Source organism: Myxine glutinosa, unplaced genomic scaffold (genome assembly GCF_964187855.1).
Source record: "Myxine glutinosa unplaced genomic scaffold, kmMyxGlut1.1 SCAFFOLD_2934, whole genome shotgun sequence".
In the NCBI taxonomy this organism is placed as follows: Eukaryota; Metazoa; Chordata; class Myxini; order Myxiniformes; family Myxinidae; genus Myxine; species Myxine glutinosa.
The window spans coordinates 21,826-48,527 of record NW_027619028.1 but is presented as its reverse complement, the minus strand read 5'-3'; the positions used below and the strand labels follow the sequence as shown (position 1 = coordinate 48,527).

Sequence of the window (26,702 nt, the reverse complement as noted above, 5' to 3'; positions counted from 1 at the left end):
GCAATGGCGGCGAATGCAGTTGGCAATAGAGGCTTTGAGGGAATTGAAAGGGGATCTATCTTATTTCAATTCGGTGCAATGCAGAGTCAATTAATGGGGAACACAGCCTTAAACTAATACACATAATAAGGAAATAACTATTTAGAAGGGTATATGGTAGCCTACGTGCATGCGATGGCCTAATTAAGAGGACGACCTTTGACCTTTACACTACGGAGATATTTACAAGGAATCATTACACTACTCAGGGTGATATTTACAAGATTCTCAAATCCGTTACAATAAATAAATAAATAAATAAATAAATAAATAAATAAATATATATATATATATATATATATATATATATATATATATATATATATATATATATATATCTGTGTAGTGTCTGTGTTGTCTCATCTTGTCACTGAACTACTCCCTCAATTTTTTGTGAAATCGTACCAAACTTCTGGTATGCACTCTACCTCTCCCGTGTGTATGTCCTAAGGGTGTTCAAAAACAAAAATTGAAAAAAAAAAATGTTTTGTTATTTTTATTTTGTTTATAACCAATTGAAGTGTTTATCTTTTTTTTCTGCTAGTGTACTCTACCAAGTGCCATTCGAGTTCTAGATCTATACAACAGTGCTGCTGAATCCGTTTATTTCCTAGCGTTACAATCTTGTACAGATCACCGCTTTGATGCAGGACACTCGATTGAGTGTGCAGGAATTTGGAATTTAGCTAAGAGGCCGGCAATAGCTTGCTTTCTCTTTTGCGAAGGTATCTTTACATTCACTAATGCTAGCAGACGGGCATCCCAGCTTAAAGCCCATCCAAGGGACGGTCACACGTTGACGAATTGCCCTGGCTGAATGTGAAAGCAAGGCAACAGTTTATACGTGGACTTATACCTCTAGGCCATCTTGCGAGCCCGAACAAATACACTACATCAACAAATTAACACCAACAATTAACGAAACGTTAAGACAATTCTGGAACAAGTATCCTCAGCTTTAGAAGACAGCCTCTCAGAGCAGATGAAGGCGTTTTTCTGGCCTTTTGGCCGTGCTGCAAGGGAACCAGGAACTGGAAGCCAATTTCACGTTCTGGTCTTAGGGTCGTGATGGAAACCAAAATCAGAAGTGCCATCTTCAATTTTCTTCTTCCTGTACATTCGTAGACTAATCTTCTTCAATCGGTCAAAACCCCACTCCTCTTTGTGATGCTTCAAGGTGCATGCCCACTGCCATCTCATGTCATTTTTCACTTCCTGCTGAACCAAACCACCCTGCATTTCTCTTGCTTGTAGACTATCGTTTATTGCCATCCATCCATATCATCTCACTTTTCAAAAACTCATAATTATGAGTAGAAAGGATAACTCTTCACCTCGTTCGTTTCACGTAATTCCCACTTCTCAATCTTGGATTGAGCCTTCGAAAAAAATAATAATTGTGTTCCTTTTCTGATATATTTTAAATGGAAAACTGCCATCACTCAAAAATCCAAGTAAAACGTCACCGATAAAGTCACAATTAACCATGCAGAATTTTGATTGTCTCATTAACCTCATATACAGTACATTTCATAAACATTCTCAAATAATAGAGTTCTTTAAAACTAATACAATGTACTTCAGCTTCAAGAGAGTTATTCTTAGACTTTGCTTTGATATTGTTGAGCCTGATAGAATGGTAATTCCTTCTCCCGCAATGTCACCAACTCTGTCTGTCTTTAACTGTGAAAAAAGTTAGGAAATGTATTTTCAAAATACACGGACTAAATTTATTTTATTTATTAGCATGTTCAAAAAAAAATCAAGAGAAACGTTGATAATACAGTACTTATTTTGAGGGGACATACATACAGACTTCTTATCATGGGCGCAAGGGTGCCGTGCATCATGAAAACTTCCAGGAAATCACAGAATATATGCAGAGCCAAACCTGAATCCAAATTTATCCATGGCACAGGCGAGGTGCCTTGGCTGCTTTCCGCAGTGGTACAAGTTACGGTCATCCATTGGGATTATGTCGACGTCACTAAAGACCAGGCAGTCATAGTCTTGGTCCTTCAGTGCCTCAACAGCACCGATATTCAACAGCTTTGCTCGGTTGAATGTGCCGTTCCCAGCCTGTCAGAGGTAATGCAAACACAGAATCAAGCATACTGCATGAAAGATCATCTCATTCTTAAGTTACGTTTTTTGGCCCAGGTTTTTTGGCCCTGTCCCCCAAATATTCTTCAGGACGCACAAGATCTGCCAGAAACCCTCTTCTGGTGAAACTACCAAAATCAAGACTCTCTGCTCACCTTCACTCTTTCATTCTTCTTTTCTCCTGCCTCTGGAACAAACTCCCTCACTCTCTTCAATCCCACTCTTCCCTCCAGGTCTTTAAAACAGCTGGTCACCACCATCTCTTATCTTCCCCCATCCAAAACCATGATCTTTTCTACCCCCATTAAAACACCCCAATCCACCTCTTTCAATCTCCGACTTCATTCCTGAAATTCCTAGTAGTGTTCATTTGCTTTATACCATGCACCCTCCTCCCCTCCAGTCCTCTCCCTTCCACAGATCTATCGATGTCCCTTTTCTCTACTGTTGTTGTGCTTGTATGCTTTCCTCTCTCTCCCGCTCTTGTCTCCCGCTCCCTTTATTGTATGTTTTATGTGTCCGTGCATGTTTTCATGTTTCCGTGCATGTTTTCATGTTTAATGTGTTGTTAGCTCTTATACGAGCCTCAATTCTGTATACAAAAAAATAACAATAAAAATTGTGTGTGTGTGTGTGTGTGTGTGTGTGTGTGTGTGTGTGTGTGTGTGTGTGTGTGTGTGTGTGTGTGTGTGTGTGTGTGTGTACTTTCTGTTGGTGTGGATGGTTTATTCTCATCTTCCATCTCTTCTTTCTTTCTTTCTTTTTGTTCGTCTATGGAGGGATGATTCTTGCAAATAGTTTTGTAAGGTTCACCTGACTGCACCTGGATGAGTTTGAGAGTAGTTTTTGCAGCCGAAACTGGAATCCTATCAAGGGTCCTCCTGATGACTCCATCTTTGTCTATTGGGGTTCCCCCTGATACTCCATTTCTGTACTTGGTCAGTTATTTGATTATGTTTGTACCAAATCATGATGCTGTGTGGAATATGTTTCCCTCTGACGGACCTCTGGTAGCTTTTACATGTTGCAGCATTTCATTTAAGTTTTGCAGAGTAACTGCTGAAATCTAGCTTTGTATCTTTTATCTGTATTCCTTTCTTTTTTTACAACTTTCATTTGTCCTTCCTTCTACTTTTTCATGCTTCTCATTATTTCGTCTTTTCTTTTTGCTAAATATCGGGGCATGAGCTGCCTGCCCTCGTTTTTACGAAAGAAATAGCTGCTGACTTTGGCCCAGCTTAAGGTTGGGTAATGGCTGTTATTCCCTGACCGCTAGGCACTTTCAGTGTAGGTGGGAGAACTGCATCGGTTCTATACCAGGTAACACTCGACTTGAGCGAGGCAGCCCTTCACCAATAGCTATCCTAGTGAGCCCGTCGCATCTGTTTGGTTTCAGCCAACCAGACTAGGTTAAATCCCGAAAAAGTGACATTAATTACGGTGGCTTAAGAAAAATCTTTCAGTGCAAAAATGTGTCGATGTTTTGTCAAATACCTGCAAAGGTGTTTTTCGAAAGTGTAATTCATCTAAATGTTTGTGTTGTAAAGTGAAACCATTTGTCAGTCATGTCACAGGGAAGACTTTTGTTATTGATTGTAAAGCTTTGTTAGGATGTCAATAAAGGCAAGTAATTTTTTTGGGATTGCAATATGTAGGAAAAACCTCACAATGTTTGCATCAACGTTTGAATGGGCACAGGTCTAGTGTGTCTTCTGGAGTTAAGATGTATTTATATAATCATGAGTGTATGATTTTAGTCATTGTTCAATCCAAATTATAGACTCAGTCAATGTTAATGATTTTGATAATGAAGAGGATTGTAGTGTTGAGCTAGGACACAAAGATGATTTTTGGATTAGGAACAAATTAGATTAGAAGGAGACCTAGAGGTCATAGACATCACAGTAAGAGGGTTACAGCTCCAAAAGTGGAGATTTCAGATATAATTGATAGACAAATGTTTTTTATGATGGGGGAAACTTTTTCATAACTTCGATGTTCTTTTGAGATCATGTTCCAAGCATTTCTTAGCTATTATTCTGTGGAGTTCAGCAAATAGACATGATACGTTTTCTTTTTTCGTTGAGGCTTTTTGTGGCAGGGTGCTCATAATTTGGTGTCTCCTGCCAAGAATGATGGTATTAGTGAGTTCGTGATTTCTGAGTTTTCTAACAACTAGGTTAGGCGGATAAGCTTCAGCTACATTACATTTTAAAGACTATAGTATAGAGAAGTTCCTGCCAGAAAAACAGAGTGAAACTCATTGAAAGTGTATTTCACTTTCACCCAGACTGTTGGCCAATACTTATTAATTATGGTAAATTTGTTAAAACTCTTCGTATAGATGCAGTTAAGGATATTTTAGCAACTGACTGTGCATGTTCCCCTTCACCTTTTTGTATGATCCATGTTGGCATGTGATTACTGGGGATCTGAATATTATTTGTAATAGTGATATCAGGGATCTTATGAAAATGGGAGCCAAATATAGGGAACCAGAGACTCGGCCGTGGAGTTGTATTAGATCGTCTATGGTTGATTCTGTTTCTGCTTTTGTTAGTAAAATGTGTAAAACATTTAGGTTATCTCGAAATGGTTTTAGTACATGGTATGATAGGGTTGTGGAACTTTTGGACAACATGATTACGTTTTTTTTTAGCAGTCGAGGCCTGTTTTCCCAGATTGGTCAAAACCATTGTTGAGCAAGCTTAATGCTCATATGGATATTCAGGATTTGCATAAGAATTATGTGATAGCTCTGGCAGATAAAACAGCTAATTTTGTGGTGCGTTTTTTTTAAAGGTGCCTGGAGGTCTTTCCAGCTGAAGAACATGGTCAGTATTGTAAAAGCAAAAAGCTCAGAAAGAAGGAGGTCAGACTATATGAAAATAACTAAAGAACATGTTCAGAGAAATTATGTTCATTAGGTTCAGTGCCTCCATCCAATCCTCTTTCAGCAAAATGAATATATATATTCTTGAGTCACGGGTGTGATTTGTGGCAAATTGGGGGATGAAGTGGAGGAGGGGAACGAAGTGGGGAATAGGTGAAATTGACTCATAACTTAGGATTTTAAGAAAGATGAGTTTCAAAGGTCTAACCAGAAACGATGGTCTAACCTAACCAAATATACTGGTCAAACCAGAAATGCGTCAATGGATATGCCTCCGCTCACGTTAAATGGCAACGCATTGTTTTGTTCGATCTCAATTAAATCAGGTCACATGAAAAATGATCTCAATCAGGTCACATGAAAAATTCCCAAGTACTAAGGGAGAGGGGGAGGGATGGAGAGAGAGAGAGAGAGAGAGAGAGAGAGAGAGAGAGAGAGAGAGAGAGAGAGAGTGAGAGAGAGAGAGTAAGAGAGTGGGAGAGAGGGGCAGTGGGGCAAAGGGGGAGAAGGGATGTGGAGGAGAGGGAGTGAGGGAGAGTGGGAGAAGGGGAGCGGAGTAGAAGGGTAAATGGGGTGGTAGAGAGGGAGAGAGGGCGAGAGGGGAGGAGAGAGGGAGAGACGGAGCGAGGGAGGGAGAGCATGAAAGAGAAAAGGCAGATGAGTAAAAGAGAGACAACATCAAATGCTTCTAATTGGAGTTATGGCCTGCAAAATGATTTTAAAAGGTAACATGACCTTTGACCTGTTAAATCTAAAATCAAATCAGTTCATCTTTGTATTACAGTGTCACGTATGGTTAACATCTCTTGAGTGGTTCAAAAGTTGTTGCAGCAGCACAGATTTTTATTTAAAGGGCACTTGACCTTAGGCCTTTGACTTTTTTAACCCCAAATCTAATCAGTTCATCCTGATGACTTCATATTTCCCCTCTACTTCTTCGGGTTCCTTCTGATGACAACGCAGTATTTGGTCTTCCATTTGATTCATATTACAGTGCATAGTTATGCCAAGTTTGGTCAAAATCCCTTCAGCGGTTCACAAGTTATCACGGTAATGAAAATCTGATACTTTCAGCTGAAGGCCCAAAATCGAATCAGTTTTTCTTTGTACAGAGTTTGTTATCGGACAACCAGATAACATCAGACAACCCAATAACATTATGACTCCAGCATTTTGCCAATGGAGGCATAAAAACAAAAAATGCAATTACCCATTTGCAAGAAAGGACAGATGAACAGAGTGCTGAAATAAGCGAGCCTCGATTCAGTATACAAAAAAATAATCTCCACAAGGGAAACTGCTTCAAAAATAAACGTGTGACCTACTCTCGGAAAGACCCAGAACTATGTGAGGCACTACATGAAGCAACAACTCAGGGGAGTACTATCACGTTCAAAACCACACTTGCACTTATTTGGAATGGGAAGGGATGATAGGGAGTAGCACAAGCAGCAGAGTAACAAGAGAGATTCCTTCCAATCTCGAAGCAATATTCCATTTTTTTGTCATCCCTATTTTTATTTGGATTTTGTCATCTTTACCTGTTAGTGAATGAATAGGTAGTGTAAGAGATTCAGATCTGTTATTGTGGCATTCACTTTCAAATATGTATTCTGTGAAGTATGTTCTCCATCTGTGCAAGAACAGACCTGATGCACCACATAGATGGCATAATCTCCTTGTTGCCGTATCAAGATCGGGTGTAGGTAGTAAAGCCAGTACACAAGGTGCTTCTCTCGGTTGCGAAATGGAATCACAATGGCAATCTTTTGCCGGGCCTCACAGTCCGACGGGCCATATCGCCCACCCAACTTAATCATGGAGTTGCTTGCAGCAACTTGATCAATCGTCACTGCCGCAGAAAAGTCAATGTGTAATGGGCCCACTGTAAAGCAAAATGAACAATAAGAATCTCATTGTGAAAGACAAAGTGACTGACTGATACGCACACACACGCACGCACACACGCACACAAATGTTATTTCCATTTAAAAAAAATGTTTGAGCCAAAAACCATTTCTGACACAATGGAATCAGAAAATTATTACCAACCACTGGGAAGTTTGTGTAACACGGGCAGAAAACTATAAAACAATGGACTTTCACCAGTGACCATTTTAATGCGATTTGCCGACCATCCAGTTCGTAACATCTCTATGGAATGCGATTTGCCAAGAATGTACAAGGGATTTTATTTTTGCAGTAATCCACGGCTTGTCACGCAAATGAAATTTAACTTTACGAACTGGGAAGAACTAATCTATCGCTGAGTTGAGTGTTTGTTGGAAACATTCAGATTGTTCATTGACTTCAACTTTTCCAGTCACCTCAGTCCAGTCGTAAGAGCTAATCCATCTGCCAAAATATGAAACAGCACTATCCGGCATAGGGTGGTTAACGCTATGTTTTGTAGCATTAAGCTTCCGTATAGGTTGCGGAGTGTTGTGGAACCACAGTAGCGTAGAATGATCAGATAGACCAATAGGGGAAGTGATCTGCACATGTCCAGAGGCATCGCCAATGTCAGTAACAATCTTGCCCAACATTCGATCTCCTCTTGTCGGTCAATTGCTTGACAATATCGTTTGTCAGCTAGAAGATGGTCAGTATCGATCAGGTGATTAAAATCATCAAGAATCACAAAACCAGCACCTGGGAGGTTTTGTTGTCAGGCGGTCGATTGTCCTCAATATATGTTCTATTAACTGGGTTTCCAGGGATTTGTCAGCTTGGCGGTAATAAAAGACTGCACAAACAAGGCATTATATTGATCAGGGCAGGTGGGCAGGACAAATTAAGCTTGACCCAGCCGATTTCCAGGTTAGAGGGAACATTTACTTCATCAAGTCGTGTTACATTGAGATATTGTTTCAAATAGAAAGTGGTGACTCCACCTCCACGATTTTGCCTTGACTTTGCAAACATAGTACACCCTGGGAAAGAGACAAGCTCAGGAGGCAAGACGTGCTTGAACCATGTCTCCGTAATGGCATCATCCATATCGTGGTTGAGGATGAATGTTAACAGTTCATCAAACTTGTTGAAAGCCGAACTTGCATTACAAAGTAAGAAGCTTCGACTCATGGAACGCCAGATTACAGTACATTTCCTGCCACACCAGAAACTCTGGACCGTTCTCTCCAGACACCAGAAACCAGGACCAGTCAATTGTTCTGGACACCAGAAACGCCACAATGATGCATCATCCATGCCGCGTCCGGCCTGTCATTATGATGAAATGAATACGAGATGCATTGTGTAGTATGTCCAACATTCTACATTGTGATGCCATGCATCATTCACTGCTCATACCTGATATGTTTTGCTGATCAGGAATATGTAACGCCATTTGTTTTGATGTAGACACCATTTCTGACCAGCATATGTGAAGTGAAAAGCGGGGTTAAGCAATTGGTTCAATTTGTCTGCTTGTCCACAAACATTGCTGTATGATCAAGGAACCACTTAATTTCAATTGAATGCTATATTTTGAACACAAATCAGAAAACGAACCTGTAGTTTAGCACTACTTTGGCTCTGAATTTGTACTGATTGTGCATGTGCAGAGGGGATCGAGTTTTTTTTCACTGTCCGTCTGTCAAACTACATTGAAAATCATTCCAAACAGGAAACTGCTTTTAAGGACGTCACAAAGGACGCAAACAGCAGGCACTAAAAACTAATGCAACGTGTTAAATAAGGTGGTGTAAAAGATGCCACATCAATGGCAGTAAACTTCTGAAATTTATTTTCTACAACCTATAAAATCTATATTTTATTTAAATTTATTCATATATATACTTTAATACTGAAGACCACAAGTCGCCTTTTTGGCAATTTCAAAACCCTTCTGTTTAGTAGCAGTTGGACAAAATATAAAAGCATTTTATATTATCACGACCAATCAAATTTGCCGCGTGCAGACTCCGCCTATGTCCTTGTTTCTCAAGACTATGCATGGTCAGGTGTTCTATAAAAATTAAAAAAATTTTTTTTTATTTTCTATGAACTATGAAAAGTTCTATGAACTACAGTTATTACTGTATCATGTTTAATTGTAGAACTACTAAAGAAAACGTGATTTTTGCTAATGGTGGCACCAAAATGGCAGACAGAGACATTTTCAGGATAGCTCCATATCTGAAATTCCTCAGAAGGACATTCTATAACTGCGACGAGTTTCATGCTTTCATGAAAAAGGCACAATTCCTTGATCTTTTGCACAAATTGACTGGACAAATGCAAGCATCCAAAATAGTAAAAGTATCAATTCTACCAGCAGAAACCTGAAGCAAGTCAAGCATAAATAAAATTACCGAGGCCTTCAGGTTGTTCTGGACACAGCTCCAACTGCAAGACAACGCTTGAGTTGATTACCTCACCATCTGCAGGCAACCAATAAATCATCACAAGAAGACCATATTTTTGCTTGTCCAGCTGTAACATTTTCAAAGAGTTTCAAGGAAGTCAATGTAACAGTTATATACAATACATCATAGAAGTGTGAAACTAAAATGTTCACAATAGTTCACACTGGGTATAGGACGTTAAAAGAATAACTGTTACAATTCATTGTTGTTCAAATGCCACGAAGGCACATCAAAATCCATTATATCATGATTTAAATTTATTCTGATGGGCCACATTTAACAATTTTGGTTCATGGCCAAATTCAATGGTTCTCTTTACGAGTTTAAAGACAAAAGATACCAGTATGATAGATAATAATGAAGTTAGAGTATGGTGGGTGTATATGAGTGTATGTGAGAGGTGTGAATAATGTGAAAGATCATCTTTGTCATCACATCAGTAATAACCAACCATTATCACCTACACCAGTAGTGGGGGAAGAATGTTGATTTTGAGATAAAAGCTCGACAGGGAGCGAACGTGAGTGAGCGACGAGCGTCAACGAGTGTCTGTCGAGAGGTTGTCTCAAACTCAACATTCTTCCCCGACTCACATTGTTACATCGATCATACATTCTTCCATCAGATAGATAGATTGACTGACAGACAGATAATACAAAACTGCATTACACAGACAATACACAAGGACACTCTTACAACAGACAGAGTAGATAAGATAGAGCTGGCAAAAGGCTATTTCTCTGGAAGATCTCACGGCACATCATCACGTGTGTATGTGTGTGTGTGTGTGTATATATGTGTATGTGTGTGTGCGCGTGTGTGTGTGTGCGTGTGTGTGTGTGTATATGTGTATGTGTGTGTGTGTGTGTGTATATGTGTATGTGTGTGTATATGTGTATGTGTGTGTGTGCGCGTGCGTGCGTGTGTATATGTGTGTGTTGCCATTTTTCTCAGAAATGGTCAAACGGATCTTTGTCAACCGTCCAGAGGTTCATCAGTGGGTGCCGGGTAGTGTGGGCAAAAGAAAAGAGAACAAAATTGAACATTTTGGAAAGAGTTGGATTAAATCGCTCTAAAGTGCCTCAGCCTTGTATCTATGTGAAAGATAATATTAAATGACCCCCGACCACATTCCTTAGTGGGTGTATAGAAATGTTTTAGGCTCCCACAAAAATTTTTTTTTTTTCAAAATTCGATTTCTTCAAAATGCCAACAGAATGAGAAAAGCACCAGGCAATGCCGGATACCCCGACTAGTAAAAAAACAAACAAACAAAAAAAACCGCTTTCGATTCCTACCAACGCGTATTTCGTCACCTCCAACTTGCCACGTATGCATTCGTAAGGAGTCTGAGGTTCCGTTTGCAGGAGAATTCATTCGATTCCAAAAGAATGAAGTTTTCTCTGTGAAGTAAAATGGATGAAAAGGAAATTATTAATTGGACGGATGAAACGGAAAAATTTTATGGATATATTTTTTTAACTTCTGGTAGGTGTGCAAACCAGCAACACTTAGATTATACAACGCCTGTGAAACATCGTCCTTCCATTCACACAAGGCATAATCAGAGCGATATTTTGTACACCTCATATGTGCTAAAAAATAAAGTGGAAGCATCAATGAGTCACAGGATCCGTTTGTAAGTAAATTCGTTGGTAAATTAATTGTTTGGTAAGTGATTGTGAATATTAATTCATTAATTTTTTTCGATGAATTTTATTTTACAGCATAATAGTCACCAACTGTTAAAACTGCTAAGGTTACTCAGTAAAGTAAATCGATGGTAAGGTTTACGTTAATATAATTGACTGAAGTTTTTTTTTATAGGGTTGAATAGTGTTATCTTGTTTTTTTACTTCCGGTATATGAGCAAACCAAAGCGTCTGAGCATATACACCATGTGCGCAAAAAAAAAGAAAAAGAAAAAAAAAAAGAATATATATACAGTGCATTCAGAAAGTATTCAGACTCCTTCACTTTTTTCACATTTTGTTATGTTGCAGCCTTATGCTGAAATCGTTTAAATTCATTTTTTCCCTCATCAATCTACACTCAATACCCCATAATGACAAAGAGAAAACAGGATTTTAGAAAGTTTTGCAAATTTATTAAAAAGAAAAAACTGAAATATCACATTGACATAAGTATTCAGATCCTTTGCTATGACACTTGAAATTTAGCTCAGGTGCCTCCCATTTCTCTTGATCATCTTTGAGATGTTTCTACACCTTGATTGGAGTCCACCTGTGGTAAATTCAATTGATTGGACATGATTTGGAAAGGCACACGCCTGTCTATATAAGGTCTCACAGTTGACAATGCATATCAGAGCAAAAACCAATCCATGAGGTCGAAGGAACTGCCTGCAGAGCTCAGAGACAGGATTGTGTCGAGGCACAGATCTGGGGAAGCCTACAAAAAAATTTCTGCTGCATTGAAGGTTCCCAAGAGCACAGTTGCCTCCATAATTCTTAAATGGAAGAAGTTTGGAACAACCAGGACTCTTCCTAGAGCTGGCCGCCCGGCCAAACTGAGCAATCGGGAGAGAAGGGTCTTGGTAAGTGAGGTGACCAAGAACCCGATGGTCACTCTGGCTGAGCTCCAGAGATTCTGTGTGGAGATGGGAGAAACTTCCAGAAGGACAACAATCACTGCAACACTCGCATGGGAGGTGTGCCAGGAGGAAACCTTTGCTGTCCAGAAAGAACATCAGGGCAAGACTAAAGTTTACCAATGAACACCTAGGCAAAGACCAGCACTTCTGGAACAATGTGCTCTGGACAGATGAGTCAAATGTAGAGCTATTTGGCCACAGTACCAGAAGACATGTTTGGCGAAAACCAAAGACAGCATTTGACCACAAGAACCTGATACCAACTGTAAAGCCAGGTGGTGGAAATATTATGGTTTGGGGCAGCTTTGCTGCATCAGGGCTTTGCCTGGGCAGCTCACCATCATATAATCCACTATGAATTCTTCTTTGTACCAGAGGATGCTTGAGGATAATGTGAGGCCATCTGTCGGCAAGTTGAAGCTCAACCGAAGGCGGACCTTGCAACATGACAATGACCCTAAACATACCAGTAAATCCACCAAGGAATGGCTGAAAAGAAAGAAATGGAGGGTTCTGGAATGGCCAAGTCAAAGCCCGGATCTAAATCCCATCAAGATGTTGTGGGGGGATTTGAAACGAGCTGTGCATGCAAGAAACCCCTCAAACATTGCACAGCTGAAAGAATTCTGCATGGAGGAGTGGGCAAAAATTTCTCCCAGTCGATGTCAGAGACTGGTAGACAGTTATAAGAAACGTCTACTTGAGGTTGTTTCTGCCAAAGGGGGCAATACCACCTATTAGAGCCAAGGGTGTACTTACTTTTTCCACATGCGAAATTTGCATTTATGTTTATTTAAATTATACAATTGTTACGGATTCGTGACTTCCGTTATTGTGGTTTTCACCCACTGGACATGTTTCTGATATTATGTATTATTATTAGTTTCACAAGGTTTATTATTCACGAACGGTTATCAAAAGTTAAAAAGGACTAGTGCGTGCCCGTAAGTGCGTGACCGTACGTGCGTGCCCGTACGTGCGTGCCCGTACGTGCATGAACGTTCGTGCGTGAACGTTCGTGCGTGAACGTTCGTGCGTGACCGAACGTGCGTGGGCGTACGTGCGTGGGCATACGTGCAAAAAAAAATTCGTTCGTGTTTGGTAAAGAAATGGCCATAACTTGGTTACCATTTGTCCGATTAATTTTAAACCTTGAAAAGGCATATACTTAGGGCCCCAGCAATATACCGGGGAAGTATTAAAAGAAGCAGCGGTCACAGACACACACACAGACACACACACACACACACACACACACAGAGATGTATTTCGTTGGCAAGCAAGTTGAGTAGACCTGAATCCCTTAACACTTCCAGAGGCCATACCATTTAGACACTTGGAAACAAAAAAGAAGTTGTGCACCTTTTTTGAATTAATTCTTTCCGATAGTATTTATCTTCAATAAATAATAAATAAAAAAAATTGTCTACATGTACACACCTTTATCTCGTTAGCACCTCTTCATAAACAGATTCCATAGCGCGAGCACGACGCGGTTTCCTTCCTTCGCTCTCGTAAACGACGAATGGATTGGGGCATTATGTTTAACTCCAATCAATCTATAATATAGGCAGTAAGTATATAGACAGTAAGTATAAGCCAGATACGACAGTATAGATAGATAAGAAAGTAAGATAGTAGTAAGATACAATCGAGACAGGAAGTCGCCACTATCCATAAGTCCGGAAGTTAAGTCCTCACTGTCCGGAAGGTCGCATATCGCAGTTACGATTAATCGCAAATTAGTTTTATTGGCCAATTATTCTATTAGCGCCAACATATTTTGCCTTTTTGCTATTCCATCGCAAGGAGAAGCACAAAGAGAAGAGAAGAGAAGAAAGAAAAATAAAACAAAAACCTTTCAAACCCCGAGGCAGAAACAACAAACACACAGACGGTTCCTTCGCGCTAGCGTGACCGTACGTGCCAAAAAAAAAAAAAAAAACTTTCACCGTTGCTTCGGTCTTCGCTCTACCTTGAAAAGGCACATCCTCAGGTCCCCAGCAATATAGCTGGCAAGTTTCGATTAGATCAGACCAGTGGTTGTCGAGAAACAGCGGTCACAGACACACAGAGATTACTGGAATTATAGAGAGATAACTGTAAGTGAAACAGGAAACCGAAGGAGAAGACAATGAGGTGAAGGGGAAGAAGGAGCGCGCGCAAAGTCGGAGAGGACGGTGACGTCAGCGCTCAGTAACGAGCCAGGTTTACCGACAGCCGCGAGGGGATTTTGAGTTCCTGGAAGGGACATCCGGCGATAAAAATATTCGCTGGAGTGGAGAAATCTGCGTAGACAGATTTGGGGCGCTGAGATTCCGACGAATCCTTGCCTCGTCGCATCGGCTCAAGCCAGAGCCGTCGGCCATTTTGAACCCCGTGCTTCGGACACCTGTGAACGTTTGCTTCGTGTCATCTTCACCCCCAACATCCTACCCTCTGTCGGGAATGAGTGGGTGAAACCGCTTTGTCTCCAATTACGTTGCGGTTTGCTGAGGGAGCGGTGAAGGTGCGCCTCTGGAGGGCGCCGTTGTACAGTTTGGCGGGAAGAGCACCCTTGCCCACTGTACACGCTTCGGATATCGGCTGGAGAGCGAGATTCGGGCTTCGACCTGATTTCGTTCCATCGACCGTTGGAGCGAATCCCATTCGCCTTGGGAAAAGTCATAGAGACATTGAGGAGTGTCCGTTCATTTGCTGGCAGAGCAGTGAGTTGCTTGACTTTATATAAGACTAGCAGAAGTACCCGGCATTGCCGGGCGGGGGAGGGGAGGGGAGGGGAATGGGGGGGAGGGGAGAAGAGGGCGGGGAGGGGAGAAGAGGGGGGGAGGGGGGAAGAGGGGGAGGGGTGGAGAAGAGGGGGAGGGGGAGAAGAGGGGGGTGGGGAGGGTGAGGGATGGGAGGAGGAGGGGGTGGGAGGGATGGGAGGGGTGAGGGATGGGAGGGTGAGGGGTGGAGAAGGGGGGATGGTGAGGGGGGAGGGGGTGGGGGGAGGGGGAGTGGCGGGGCGTGAGGGGGAGGGATGGGAGGGTGGTGGGAGGGGGGAGGGGGAGGGGACGGGAGGGGAATGGGGGGGGCAGAAGACGGGGAGGGGGAGAGGTGGAGAAGAGGGGGAGGGGAGAAGAGGGGGGATGGGGAGGGGGAGGTGAGGGATGGGAGGGGGAGGGGGAGGGGGAGGGGAGGGTGAGGGATGGGAGGGTGAGGGGTGGAGAAGGGGGGAGGGGGAGGGTGAGGGGGGTGGGAGGGGGAGGGGCGAGGGGAAGGGGGAGGGGAAAAGGGGGGAGGGAAGGGGAGGCCCAGTCAACAATGACGTTGCAGTTCTCATGGTCTGAGAGCAACACAACAATCGCGACATCGTCCTGCATCTTTGCAAGAGCACGAAGCGGATTTTGGAGACTCACCGATCCTGTGACCCACGCCCTCCAGTACCGGCGTTGCCGGGCGGGGGAAGGGAGACCCGTACATTCGCCCTCTCGACTCAAGCTCGTATTCGATTCGTATTCAAAATCGAAAGGGGAAAGGGGAAATCCTTAGTATTCGAATTCGTAAACACGAAATATGAATTAAAATTTAATTCATATCGCACAAAATCGACACAAAACACGATCGCATAAAGGTGAAAAAACGCAATCGCTTTTGGCCCTGAATTACGTGCAAACGTGTGATGTGTGACGGGATGGAACATCACGTGATCGCTCTGAGCGAATCAGCGAGCTGCTCTGTCACTGGCTGAGATTAGCGGGTACTCCGCTGAAATGCGCTGAGGTAAATATGAATAAAAAATATGGATCTCGTCAAATATGGTCTCAGCCATGTTCGTCCCAGGCTCAATGGCCATGTCTATGCCAAATATCAAGCACGTGAGCCTCTCCGTTTCGGAGTCTATCGGTAACATTACACACACACACACACACACACACACACACACACACACACACACACACACACACACACACACACACACACACACACACACACACACACACACACACACACACACACAAACTGTGTTTTATATATATAGATATATATATATAGAGTGCACTCTTAATGGCCATCTGTTGTACTGTGATACCTGTGTGTGATTTATAATACAAGTTTGTTCATTTATAATCAGTGGAGTGGTTTCACTATTGATTTTCAACACAGGGTAACATATTTTTCTGCCGGGGTTCCTCTCGGGGTTCGGAGGTTTACCGAGACCAGGAGATCGGTGAGGACCCCGTAACAGAAATTGGGGGCTCGTCCGGGATATAGAATTCCTTAAATTTAGTCCGGGATAGAATTCCCTAGCATTCCCAAGTTTTCCAATTTTGGAATATTTTCCAACATTCCCAAATATTTCAAAAAAACAATCAATTTTTTTTTGGTTTTTTTGAAAAAATTCTTGTGTGAAGGTTAACAGGTGTTAACGGATAGTCACCATGGAGTTTGACGCAGAGAAGTTTACAGCGACCCCTAGTGAGGCACAGTTCCGAGCGTTACTAAAATCGGAACTCTTGATATTGGGCAAACATTCTAGCTTGGAGATCCGAGCTAAAATGAAGAAAACAGAGATGCAGATAGTGGTGATAGAAACCAGCCAGAAACTTAAGGAAGTAACTATCATGGTGGAACGAGGAACATGGAGAGAGGGAGCCTTGGATTGGTTACCAGAAGAACAAGAAAGTGTGGAGCTCCAAAAAACGGAGATGCAATTGAAGAGCCAGGAAAGGTTAGAAGAGAAAAAAGCAGAGGAAAGGAGAGTGGAAAGAGAACTCCAGGAAAGGTTAAAAGCAGATGAAAGGAGTGGAAAGAGAACTTCAGGAAAGGGTAAAAGCACAGGAAAGAGAACTCCAGGAAAGGTTAGAAGACAAAAAAGCAGAGGCAAGGAGAGCTGCAAGAGAACTCGAAGCAGAGGAGAGAAAAGCCGAAAGGGAGTTAAAGGACCGTGAATTGGGGCGTCAGCAGGAAATTAAAGTCAAGGAGCTGGAGTTAATAAGAGAAAGGGGAGAGGTACCACCCATGCCGACTGGTTCGACATCTAGTCAAAACACCTGGGATGTTGGCAGACATGTGAGGCTGGTTCCACCCTTCAATGAAAAGGAGGTAGCCAAGTTTTTTTTACACTTTGAGAAAGTGGCTCGAATGCTAAAATGGCCGGAGGAGTCCTGGACCATATTGGTACAAAGTGTTCTGGTGGGTAAAGCTCAAGATATTTATTCGGCTTTACCGATTGAGCAATGTGCAGATTATGAGATAGTGAAGAAAACCATTCTCAAAGCCTATGAATTGGTCCCTGAAGCTTACCGGCAAAAATTCCCGAACGCCAGGAAGAGGGAGAATGAGACCCATGTGGAGTTTGCCAGAATGAAAGAAACCATGTTTGATCGGTGGTGTGATTCAAAAGGAGTCGGGAAAGACTTCAAACTATTACGACAATTGATCCTGGTGGAGGAATTCCAACAGTGTGTCCATGAGGACATTAAAGTACATCTGGAGGAAAGGAAAGTACCAAAGTTGTATGAGGCAGCAACCATGGCAGATGACTATGCCTTAACACACAGGATGAGGTTCCATAAACCTAACTTCCCGCCTAGAGTTCACACGGAGAGTTATGATACATCTGGTGCAGAGAACGAAGATTCAGGGGGGCGGCCTCGAGATGAAAATGAGGACCACTCTGACACCACGACTTCTAGAAATCAGAAGACTGCGGTTCCAAGACAGACCTATCATCCGGGGGGCTCGAGGCAGACCGCCGCCCCCATGCCTTGGCAGACCACGAGGTTCTCCTCCGGGCCTACTTGCACCTTTTGCCATAAACTTGGACACTTGATGTCCAACTGTTATGCTCTGAGAAAGGAAAATCAGGAGCGGAGTTCGACTAGTACGACTCCGAATGCAATGGCAAGAGTGAGAAATCGCCCTCAAAAGGGTTACCAACCATTTATTTCAAAGGGGTTTGTGTCACTGGATGGAGACCCGACTACCTGGAAACCTGTTAGGGTATTGAGGGACACCGGAGCACATCAATCTTTAATGCTTGAAGGCATCTTGCCATTGTCAGAGGAGACAGCAACTGGTGATTGTGTTCGTTTACAGGGGATTGGTGGCTGTGTTAGAGCTCCACTTCATGCCATCCAGTTGGAGTCCGATGTGGTGTCAGGACCGGTCACCGTAGGTTTACAAACCACTCTTCCTGTAGAGGAAGTATCTGTTGTTATCGGGAATGATTTGGCCGGTGGTCATGTTTATGGTAACCGGATGGTTGTTAAAAAACCCAGTAGGGAAAATAACACCACACCATTTAGGGATGGCGACAAGTTTAGCAAGTTATTTGTAGGTGGACTGAACTTCAAAACAAAGGAAGATGTTTTGGAGTCTGCCTTCAGCAAATATGGACCGCTTTTGGAAGTGCTGCTGATAAAAGACAGGGAGACACGAAGGTCAAGAGGGTTTGGCTTTGTCACGTTTGAAAACTCCAAGGATGCCAGAGAGGCAGAAAAGGCTCTGAATAGCAAGGAGTTGGAAGGTCGGACCATCACAGTAGGGAAGGCATTTCCTAAGGGTCGAGGGGGCTACAGAAGAGGACCACGGAATAGTAGTGGTGGTGGCCGCAATCGATATTATTATGGGGGCTTCCAGAGTTATGACAGCTCTCGAAGGAAGGATTATCAGAGCACTGGCCGAGAAGGAGACAGCCAGTCAGGTGACTACTGTGACAAGTGGTCCCACCGTAATTATTAGGTGTCAGGAGAAGTTGAAGCACTGAATGCGGCGGAGCCGCCGAGCCCAGATTCCTACACGGACTAACCGTGAACGCCATGTTACTAAAGGCGTCCAGGTAGTGAACTTTCCTGCACGGACTAACCGTGAACTCCACGTTCCTGAAGGCGTCCATGTAGTGAACTTTCCTCCCCGGACTAACTGTGACCTCCACGTTCCTAAAGGCGTCCATGTAGTGAATACTCGGCTTGGCCTCCCGGAAAAAGTGCTATCGAGTTGCTTAACTTTGGATTTTTGATCAACCCCTTAACCTTCATTCAAAAAATGAAAAACAAAAATCCGAGGTTGATGAGATGGAGTTGGCTTTGCAGGAGTTCAACTGGGAAATTGAGCACGTAAAGGGCAGGGACAATGTCGTTGCTGATGCTTTGTCCAGAGTGAATTAACTTTGGAAATCTCTGTGGGTTGTGTGAAATTTTGTTGCTTTATTTTTGAGATGTGATAATTGTTGCCCACGGGAATTGATGATTTGGATTGTGAATTTACTTTTGTTTTTTTTGTTAAAGTTTGCATGCAAAGAAAGTTTTCGCTGTGTTCAAACTTTCTTTCTTGAGGGGGGGAAGTGTTACGGATTCGTGACTTCCGTTATTGTGGTTTTCACCCACTGGACATGTTTCTGATATTATGTATTATTATTAGTTTCACAAGGTTTATTATTCACGAACGGTTATCAAAAGTTAAAAAGGATAACTGTAAGTGAAACAGGAAACCGAAGGAGAAGACAATGAGGTAAAGAGGAAGAAGGAGCGCGCGCAAAGTCAGAGAGGACGGTGACGTCAGCGCTCGGTAACGAGCCAGGTTTACCGACAGCCACGAGGGGATTTTGAGTTCCTGGAAGGGACATCCGGCGATAAGAATATTCGCTGGAGTGGAGAAATCTGCGTAGACAGATTTAGAGTGCTGAGATTCCGACGAATCCTTGCCTCGTCGCATCGGCTCAAGCCAGAGCCGTCGGCCATTTTGAACCCCGTGCTTCGGACACCTGTGAACGTTTGCTTCGTGTCATCTTCACCCCCAACATCCTACCGTCTGTCGGGGATGAGTGGGTGAAACCGCTTCGTCTCCAATTACGTTGCGGTTTGCTGAGGGAGCGGTGAAGGTGCGCCTCTGGAGGGCGCCGTTGTACAGTTTGGCGGGAAGAGCACCCTTGCCCACTGTACACACTTCGGATATCGGCTGGAGAGCGAGATTCGGGCTTCGACCGGATTTCGTTCCATCGACCGCTGGAGCGAATCCTATTCGCCTTGGGAAAAGTCATAGAGACATTGAGGAGTGTCCGTTCATTTGCTGGCAGAGCAGTGTTGCTTGACTTTATATAAGATATATATAGAGTGCACTCTTAATGGCCATCTGTTGTACCGTGATACCTGTGTGTGATTTATAATACAAGTTTGTTCATTTATAATCAGTGGAGTGGTTTCACTATTGATTTTCAACACAGGGTAACATATTTTTCTGCCGGGGTTCCTCTCGGGGTTCGGAGGTTTACCGAGACCAGGAGATCGGTGAGGACCCTGTAACACAATGGACTACAAAATGTAAATGTTTCATGATATTTGTTATATTATATCACCTTTATCTATCAATATTGTTGAAATGAAGATCAAATAGCTGTATGTTGAAAAAGTCAAAACTTTACATGGGGTGTACTTACTTTTTCACGTGACTGTATGTATGTATGTATGTATGTATACTAGCTTGGCTCAGCTCGCTGCGCTCGCCTCACCACGCATTATTACTGAGGAACGGGCTCATTTTAGCTGAGGATAATGACTGTACCTGAGTTGCTGTGTTGTCATGATTTACCCCAATCATAATACAAACAATTATTTTGCACAAATGTATTAGTGTTTGTGATATTACATTTTTATAAGCAATTTAGGTTGAAAAAAAAAGTATAATTCAAAAAAGAACCCCTCAGCACATACATACGGTGCAGACTGGAAGTTTGGGACGATTACACCTCACCACCATGTAATTCAAAACACCTCAACACTAGGGTCGTCCAAAAATTTGAAGATTTGATTTTCATTTCTCCACAAGCCTGCCCCTATTCCTATTGAAGAAAGTAGTTTGTAGTGAAAATTTGAGCTTGATTGGACAATATTTAGAGGTTGCTCAAAATGTTGACAAATTTTAATGAATAATAAGATACAGAATTTTTAGCATCATACATCAATTCATAGATAATTATCTATTTTCAATTACTCAAATTATTTATTATTGTTGGCTTGCACTTGTCTTCAATGGTATGACCAAGAGATTGTGCAAAAGCACTGGCCCCAAACATAGCACGCCGATCTGAGAGATTTACTCTGTCCAGAGTTGCCACTATTGCTGGAGTGATCACCTTGATGGGAGCCTTTTTTGCCTGTTTGGCAGAAGATGGACTTTGAAGTTTGAATTCATTGTCCCCTGAATCGGAGCTTTCAATCTCAGACTCATCATCATCATCAACCACAGCCGATGTTGATGGAACAGATTGCATTGCTGTTAGAGTCTCAGCAGCATGTTTCTTCTTTCTTTTATCTTCATTCTCAAGCCTGATATGCTTTCTGTTCTCCTTCACTGCCAGAGTGTTGTCCACAGATCCCATACGTGAACTTGAGGGATCCTCACGCTGCATGATAAGGAATGCTTTGTCTTCTTCATTCATCATTTTCTCAAGCGCATCATTTGGTGAGATATCGAAGAGGGATTGAAGATCATCTTTGAACATCTGCTCCTTCACTCTATAGTTTTCGAATGTCTTGGTTCTATTTTTCTTTTCCAGTTTGTAGGCATCATACAACTTCAAAAGTTGGCGCTCACAGGAATCTACTCTCTGCACTGGAATTCGTGCTTTCTCCCAGTATGCACACACAGCTTGTACACTAAGTTTGGCACTTTCACGAACTGTATGGTGTTCTTGGATGTGATGGTACACCATTTTCTGCAATGTGTGTCCTTTGGTTGGTAGTCCCCCACATATTATTTCCTTTTCAGACTTTCCCAGCAACCAAACTGTGGAAGAGCTGCGAGTTTCTGCCATCTGAAAAAAACAGGATAAATTAAAAATGTTATTTTTTGAGCAACCTCTAAATAAGTTCCAATTGACCTCATATTTGGTTCATATGATCGTAAATAAACTATAGGAACAAGGGCAGCCTTGTGGAGCATGGATTTTTCATAGTATTAAATATTACATATATCTGTGGACCACCCTACTCAACACTAAGTAATTTAAAACACCTCACCTCCAAGTAATTTAAAATACCGCACCCCCACGTAATTTAAAACACTCCACCCCACCTAATTTAAAACACCTCACCACCAAGTAATTTAAAACACCTCACCCCCACGTAATTTAAAACACCTCACCCCCACGTAATTTAAAACACCTCACCCCCAACAAATTTAAAACACCTCACCACCACGTAATCCAAAACACCTCACCACCATGTAATTCAAAACACCTCACCCCCATGTAATTCAAAACACCTCACCACCAAGTAATTCAAAACACCTCACCACCACGTAATTAAAAACACCTCACCACCACGTAATTAAAAACAGCTCACCACCACGTAATTCAAAACACCTTATCACCATGAAATTCAAAACACCTCACCATCACGTAATTTAAAACACCTCACCACCAAGTACCGTATAAGACGCACTTTTTTATCGGAAAAAAGTCAAAAGTTGGGGGTGCGTACTATACACGGGGATAGAAAAAAAAAACTCGGCTTCAAAACAAGTCAATTTTCCAATACATTTACGAAAAAAAGTATTTTACGAAACGCGATCTCGGTTGCACGTTTTCCCCGTTGCGTCATGCACAATTGCGCGACATGCAGGGCCGCCATTGCTGCTCGTTCGCCCTGGATGCCAAGCGGGCTTTGTACCATTACGTGCTTTCTATGGATTTGCCGCTCAAAGCAACGCCGCTTCCGGAATGTGAATAGAACGGCTGTTCCCGCTCTGAAAAGCCACATCGGTCTTTTATTTTACAACTGCAATTGCATAGCAATCCGAAATTATAGGGCAGATTACCGTAAACGTCAGCTCGGACTGAAACGTCTTCATACGTTTTATCCGGTTCCAGAGAAGAGATCAAGATGTCAAGGCGGTCGTACACTTCAGCGTTCAAACTCTGTCTGCCAGTCTGCAGAAGAGTTTGGGAACCGAGAAGCTGGGAGGAAGCACTGCGTGAATGAGTCTGTCATCCGGCGCTGGCGAATAATAAAGGCTTCCATAGAGGATATGCCAAGGAAGAAGAAGGCGAACAGGGGAAAATCGGCAAAGTGGCCTCAGCTGGAGTGTGTCTATGTGACACATCGATCATTGATCGTGAACCGGAAAATGTAATAAATTGCTGATATTTAGCGACTCGAAAGGTTCTTTATCAACAACTTATTTTCTCGTGCTTCGCTGACCTGTCTGCAAGGTGTATAAATCGAAGTCCCGAGAGCGAATCACAGGTGAGCCCATCCTGAGGTAATTAGCGATTGGGAACGATTCAGAACCTGTGGGTAAAGAACCCTTGGTAATTTCCCCAACAGTTTTCCGGACGACAGACTGCCGGTAGGGGACATGTATTGCAGCGCAATACTCAGAATGCTTGTTTGAAGTGCGTTTAGACTACAAACAGTTTCTTTCATGTCATTGGGACAAACTTAGTCTGTGTCACAATCGTCCACATCACTGTCATTCAGCTCTATTTGTTCTAGTTCATTTGCTTGGTTGCTGCAGGATAGCAGGTCCAACACAGCCTCTGGTGCAGGTGTACCTCACATCCACCAATGGCCAGATCCCCATCATGTCCTGCCATTTGTGACAGCAAATACCAGATCACTGCCAAATGAAGTTACCAGGCATTGGCCTCTTGGTGAAGGATTATCACAATTATTCTCGCCAGTCAGCAGTGTCTCCAGGAATGTAGTAACTGGTTCAGGAATAATGCATTTTTCTGTGTCAGGTGGCCATGTTTGGGGTGCATCTTGCTTCTTGATGCTGTTTCTTAACACCATGGCCGCTTTTGTGATCACATCCTCTTCTGTGACAGCTCTTGCTGTCTGGAGATCCTGTTTTAACTTGTGGGCTTGTTTGACAAGAGCTCCAATTGATATACTGTCTGTATAGACAAGAACCTTAACCTTCTCATCAGAGACAAAGTGGAGTGATCCAGTGAAAGTACTCTCCAACTTTCGGCGGATGTGTTTTTTCGTCGATGGCTTAATTTGTGCAATGCCAAGAGATTTCAGGGATTCTTCAAGCTTTGATGTGAGGTCCGTCAATGGAAAAACATCAGGATGTGGCCAAAGGTCATTCCTGATGTACATGATGAGCTGCTCATATGCTTGCTCCACCGCTTTCTCATACTCTTGTTCTTCAAGGTCTTCACTCATACTAAATGTGGCTGTAGTCTCTTCTTTTGTGTACAATCTATAGCAAGAGTTGTGGTATTGTCCCTCTGCTGCAACAAGGTCTCGACTCACTGCTGCAAGAACCTTTTCATCAAATTTCCTAGTAGCTGCTTCACGAACTTTGGCATCAGCTCTTAACTCCAAACACTGTGAGGCGTTCTCGTGTAAGTGTTCCTGGCAGGTATTTGCTTGAGCTGTTACAGAAGATACATAGCCTTTCGTATACTCTTGAAGTACTTGGTGCATCTCTAGATGATTTTCTTGTACCAGTATCTTTAGCCTTAACATCAGCACCTTGGTTCTGGATACCACGGTTTGTGATGGCTTCAAGAAGCTTTTTCATAGTGAATACACTGTGACATTTGCGATGATACTGAATCTGTGGTACTTCACTTTCTTCTAGGCCCCTGGCTATCTGCAAGAGTGGAGTGTGTTTTCTTATTTCTGCTGCTCTAAGCAGGGTTTTCCAGGATTCAAGACCTTGCAGCGTTGCTAGCTCCGAATCATCGTCAGTGCAATGAATGATGCAGCTCATTTTTGCACGTTTCTGCGGTGTAAGATCCTGGTCACAAGTTGGTAGATCCATTGTAGATATCTTAGTTCTTCACCAATCTACTGCATATATACACACACCTCTGCAAGGAAAGCAAGGCAAAAGACATATTTCATTTAGCATTTACTAGTCACAATATTATTTCAGTATCATAATGCTCTATTTAAAGCAGGTTTCACATTTGTACAGACAATGACAAAAATTTTCGGAAATTGAAGAAATAATGCTTGCATAAAAAGGGTTACCATAGGGTTAATTGTTGAAGTTTTGTGAATGATATGTTATTTTAAATCATCTACAATGTCTTATCTATACATTATGAAATAATTTCAGCATCTACATATCATGAAATAGTAATCAGATCAGTTGAAAATAAAAACACTCATAATTTTCGATTTTGCAATTGAAACATGACCTTTTGACCTCTGAGGAAGTCACCTGATAACTAAAGATGAAAATATAATACAGTTGTGTAGATATATGATGTAGCGTCACAATGAATTATGATTTGTTAAAGTATGTTCAGTATAACTGAAGTTATAAGCAAAAATGCTACCCCTCTCCCCTAAAATTCAACTTCCAGATTATATGGAGGTGGGTTTGTTTACAGAGTGATAACTATCATTAAGCTACTAGATAGGCAGGGTTATCATACCAAAATATAAACTAGAGACATGTAGAAAGACAAAAATACCAAAATTGTTTGCTGACCTTGGGTGGTACCAAAATCTGTATTGGCCCCTGGACTACAAGTACACATTCGCATAAATAAATACAAAACAATCACCAGACATTTGAATACAAATAAATCAAACAATTCCGGAAGTGTACAAAGTTGGTAGTATGGCTTCTTCTTCTTCCTGTCGGCATCACACTTAACTCAGAAACGTGATGAACACCACATTCACCCACCAGCATATTGTTACGTGCTCCTCTCCGACCCCCTGGTCACAGTGTACCTCCGAGCCCCGAGATGAGTCACGGCAGAAAAATGTGTTATTCTGTATGTCAAAGATCAATGGAGAAGCCACCCCAATTGTTACTCACAAACAAATATTGTATTAAGATCACACAAGAATAACAGTACAACAATAATACCTGGTGTTGGGCTAGCGGCTAGGGTGCCGGCTTAGGATCCTAGGATCCTGGGTTCGAATCCCGGTCGATCGCTGAATTAACGCCAGGGGGGTTGACTCAGCCTGTCATCCTTCCGAGGTCGGCAAATTGAGTACCAGTACACTGGTAATTCCCTGCTTGTCGTTAAAGGCGGCAAAAAGGGTTGGCGTCAGGAAGGGCATCCGGCCGTAAAACATTGCTTCAAAAAGGGGACCGAAAAACAACAACAACCACGGTCCCCGAAAAAGGCCAACCCCCGCTTTGCGGGGAAAAATGGCCTCTAAAGGTGGTTATAATAATAGTAATCAAAAGTACAATCAATATGTCCTATGATGGTACCATCAGTTTTGTAATATATAACTCACTGTGCTCCAAGTGAGTGAAACAAGAACATCCCCAATGTGTCTTATTCCCGGCTTCAAGCCAAAGTTGCTTCGCTCCAGCGATCGCCAGAACGATGTTCAATCGAGACCAGAATCCCGTTCGGATGGCAAGAACAGTCCCGCTGCCAAAGCGGGGCAAAGGCGCCCTCAAGGCGACTGGGAAATCCAAAGGCGCCCTCCAGGCGACTGAGAGATCACACCCTCTGGTCGGGTATGGACGTTTCACTGGCTCACAGTCGGCGACACGCAGACTTTCCACTCAAAAGCCACGTTACACACACACCCCAGATCGACGTCTGAATGCAGTGAAAATGGTCGAAACGAGACGAAACCGTGAGCGAAGCGCAAGTCCTGCGCGAGTCAAAATGGCCGACGGCCCGGTCTCGTGGCGCAACCGCACGACGATGATTCTCTCCTGAATCGATCGCAAAACCTGACACGCAGGTTAATCTGTC

At 42.6% G+C, this 26,702-nt stretch overlaps 1 protein-coding gene across 7 annotated transcripts in view; it reads right to left on the bottom strand.

Moving 5' to 3' along the window:
- Positions 1-1,930: 1,930 nt before the first annotated feature.
- The window catches only part of LOC137417603 (beta-1,4-galactosyltransferase 1), a gene marked incomplete at its 3' end in the record, with an annotated part of 39,394 nt that continues 14,622 nt past the window's right edge, over positions 1,931-26,702 (bottom strand). For 2 of the 7 annotated variants that reach the window (XM_078769531.1, XM_078769532.1), the window contains 4 exon segments: positions 1,931-2,118; positions 6,685-6,920; positions 9,352-9,420; positions 10,704-10,808. In XM_078769531.1, the coding sequence (XP_078625657.1) occupies positions 1,931-2,118; positions 6,685-6,920; positions 9,352-9,420; positions 10,704-10,808 (598 nt within the window). 7 annotated transcript variants of the gene reach the window in all.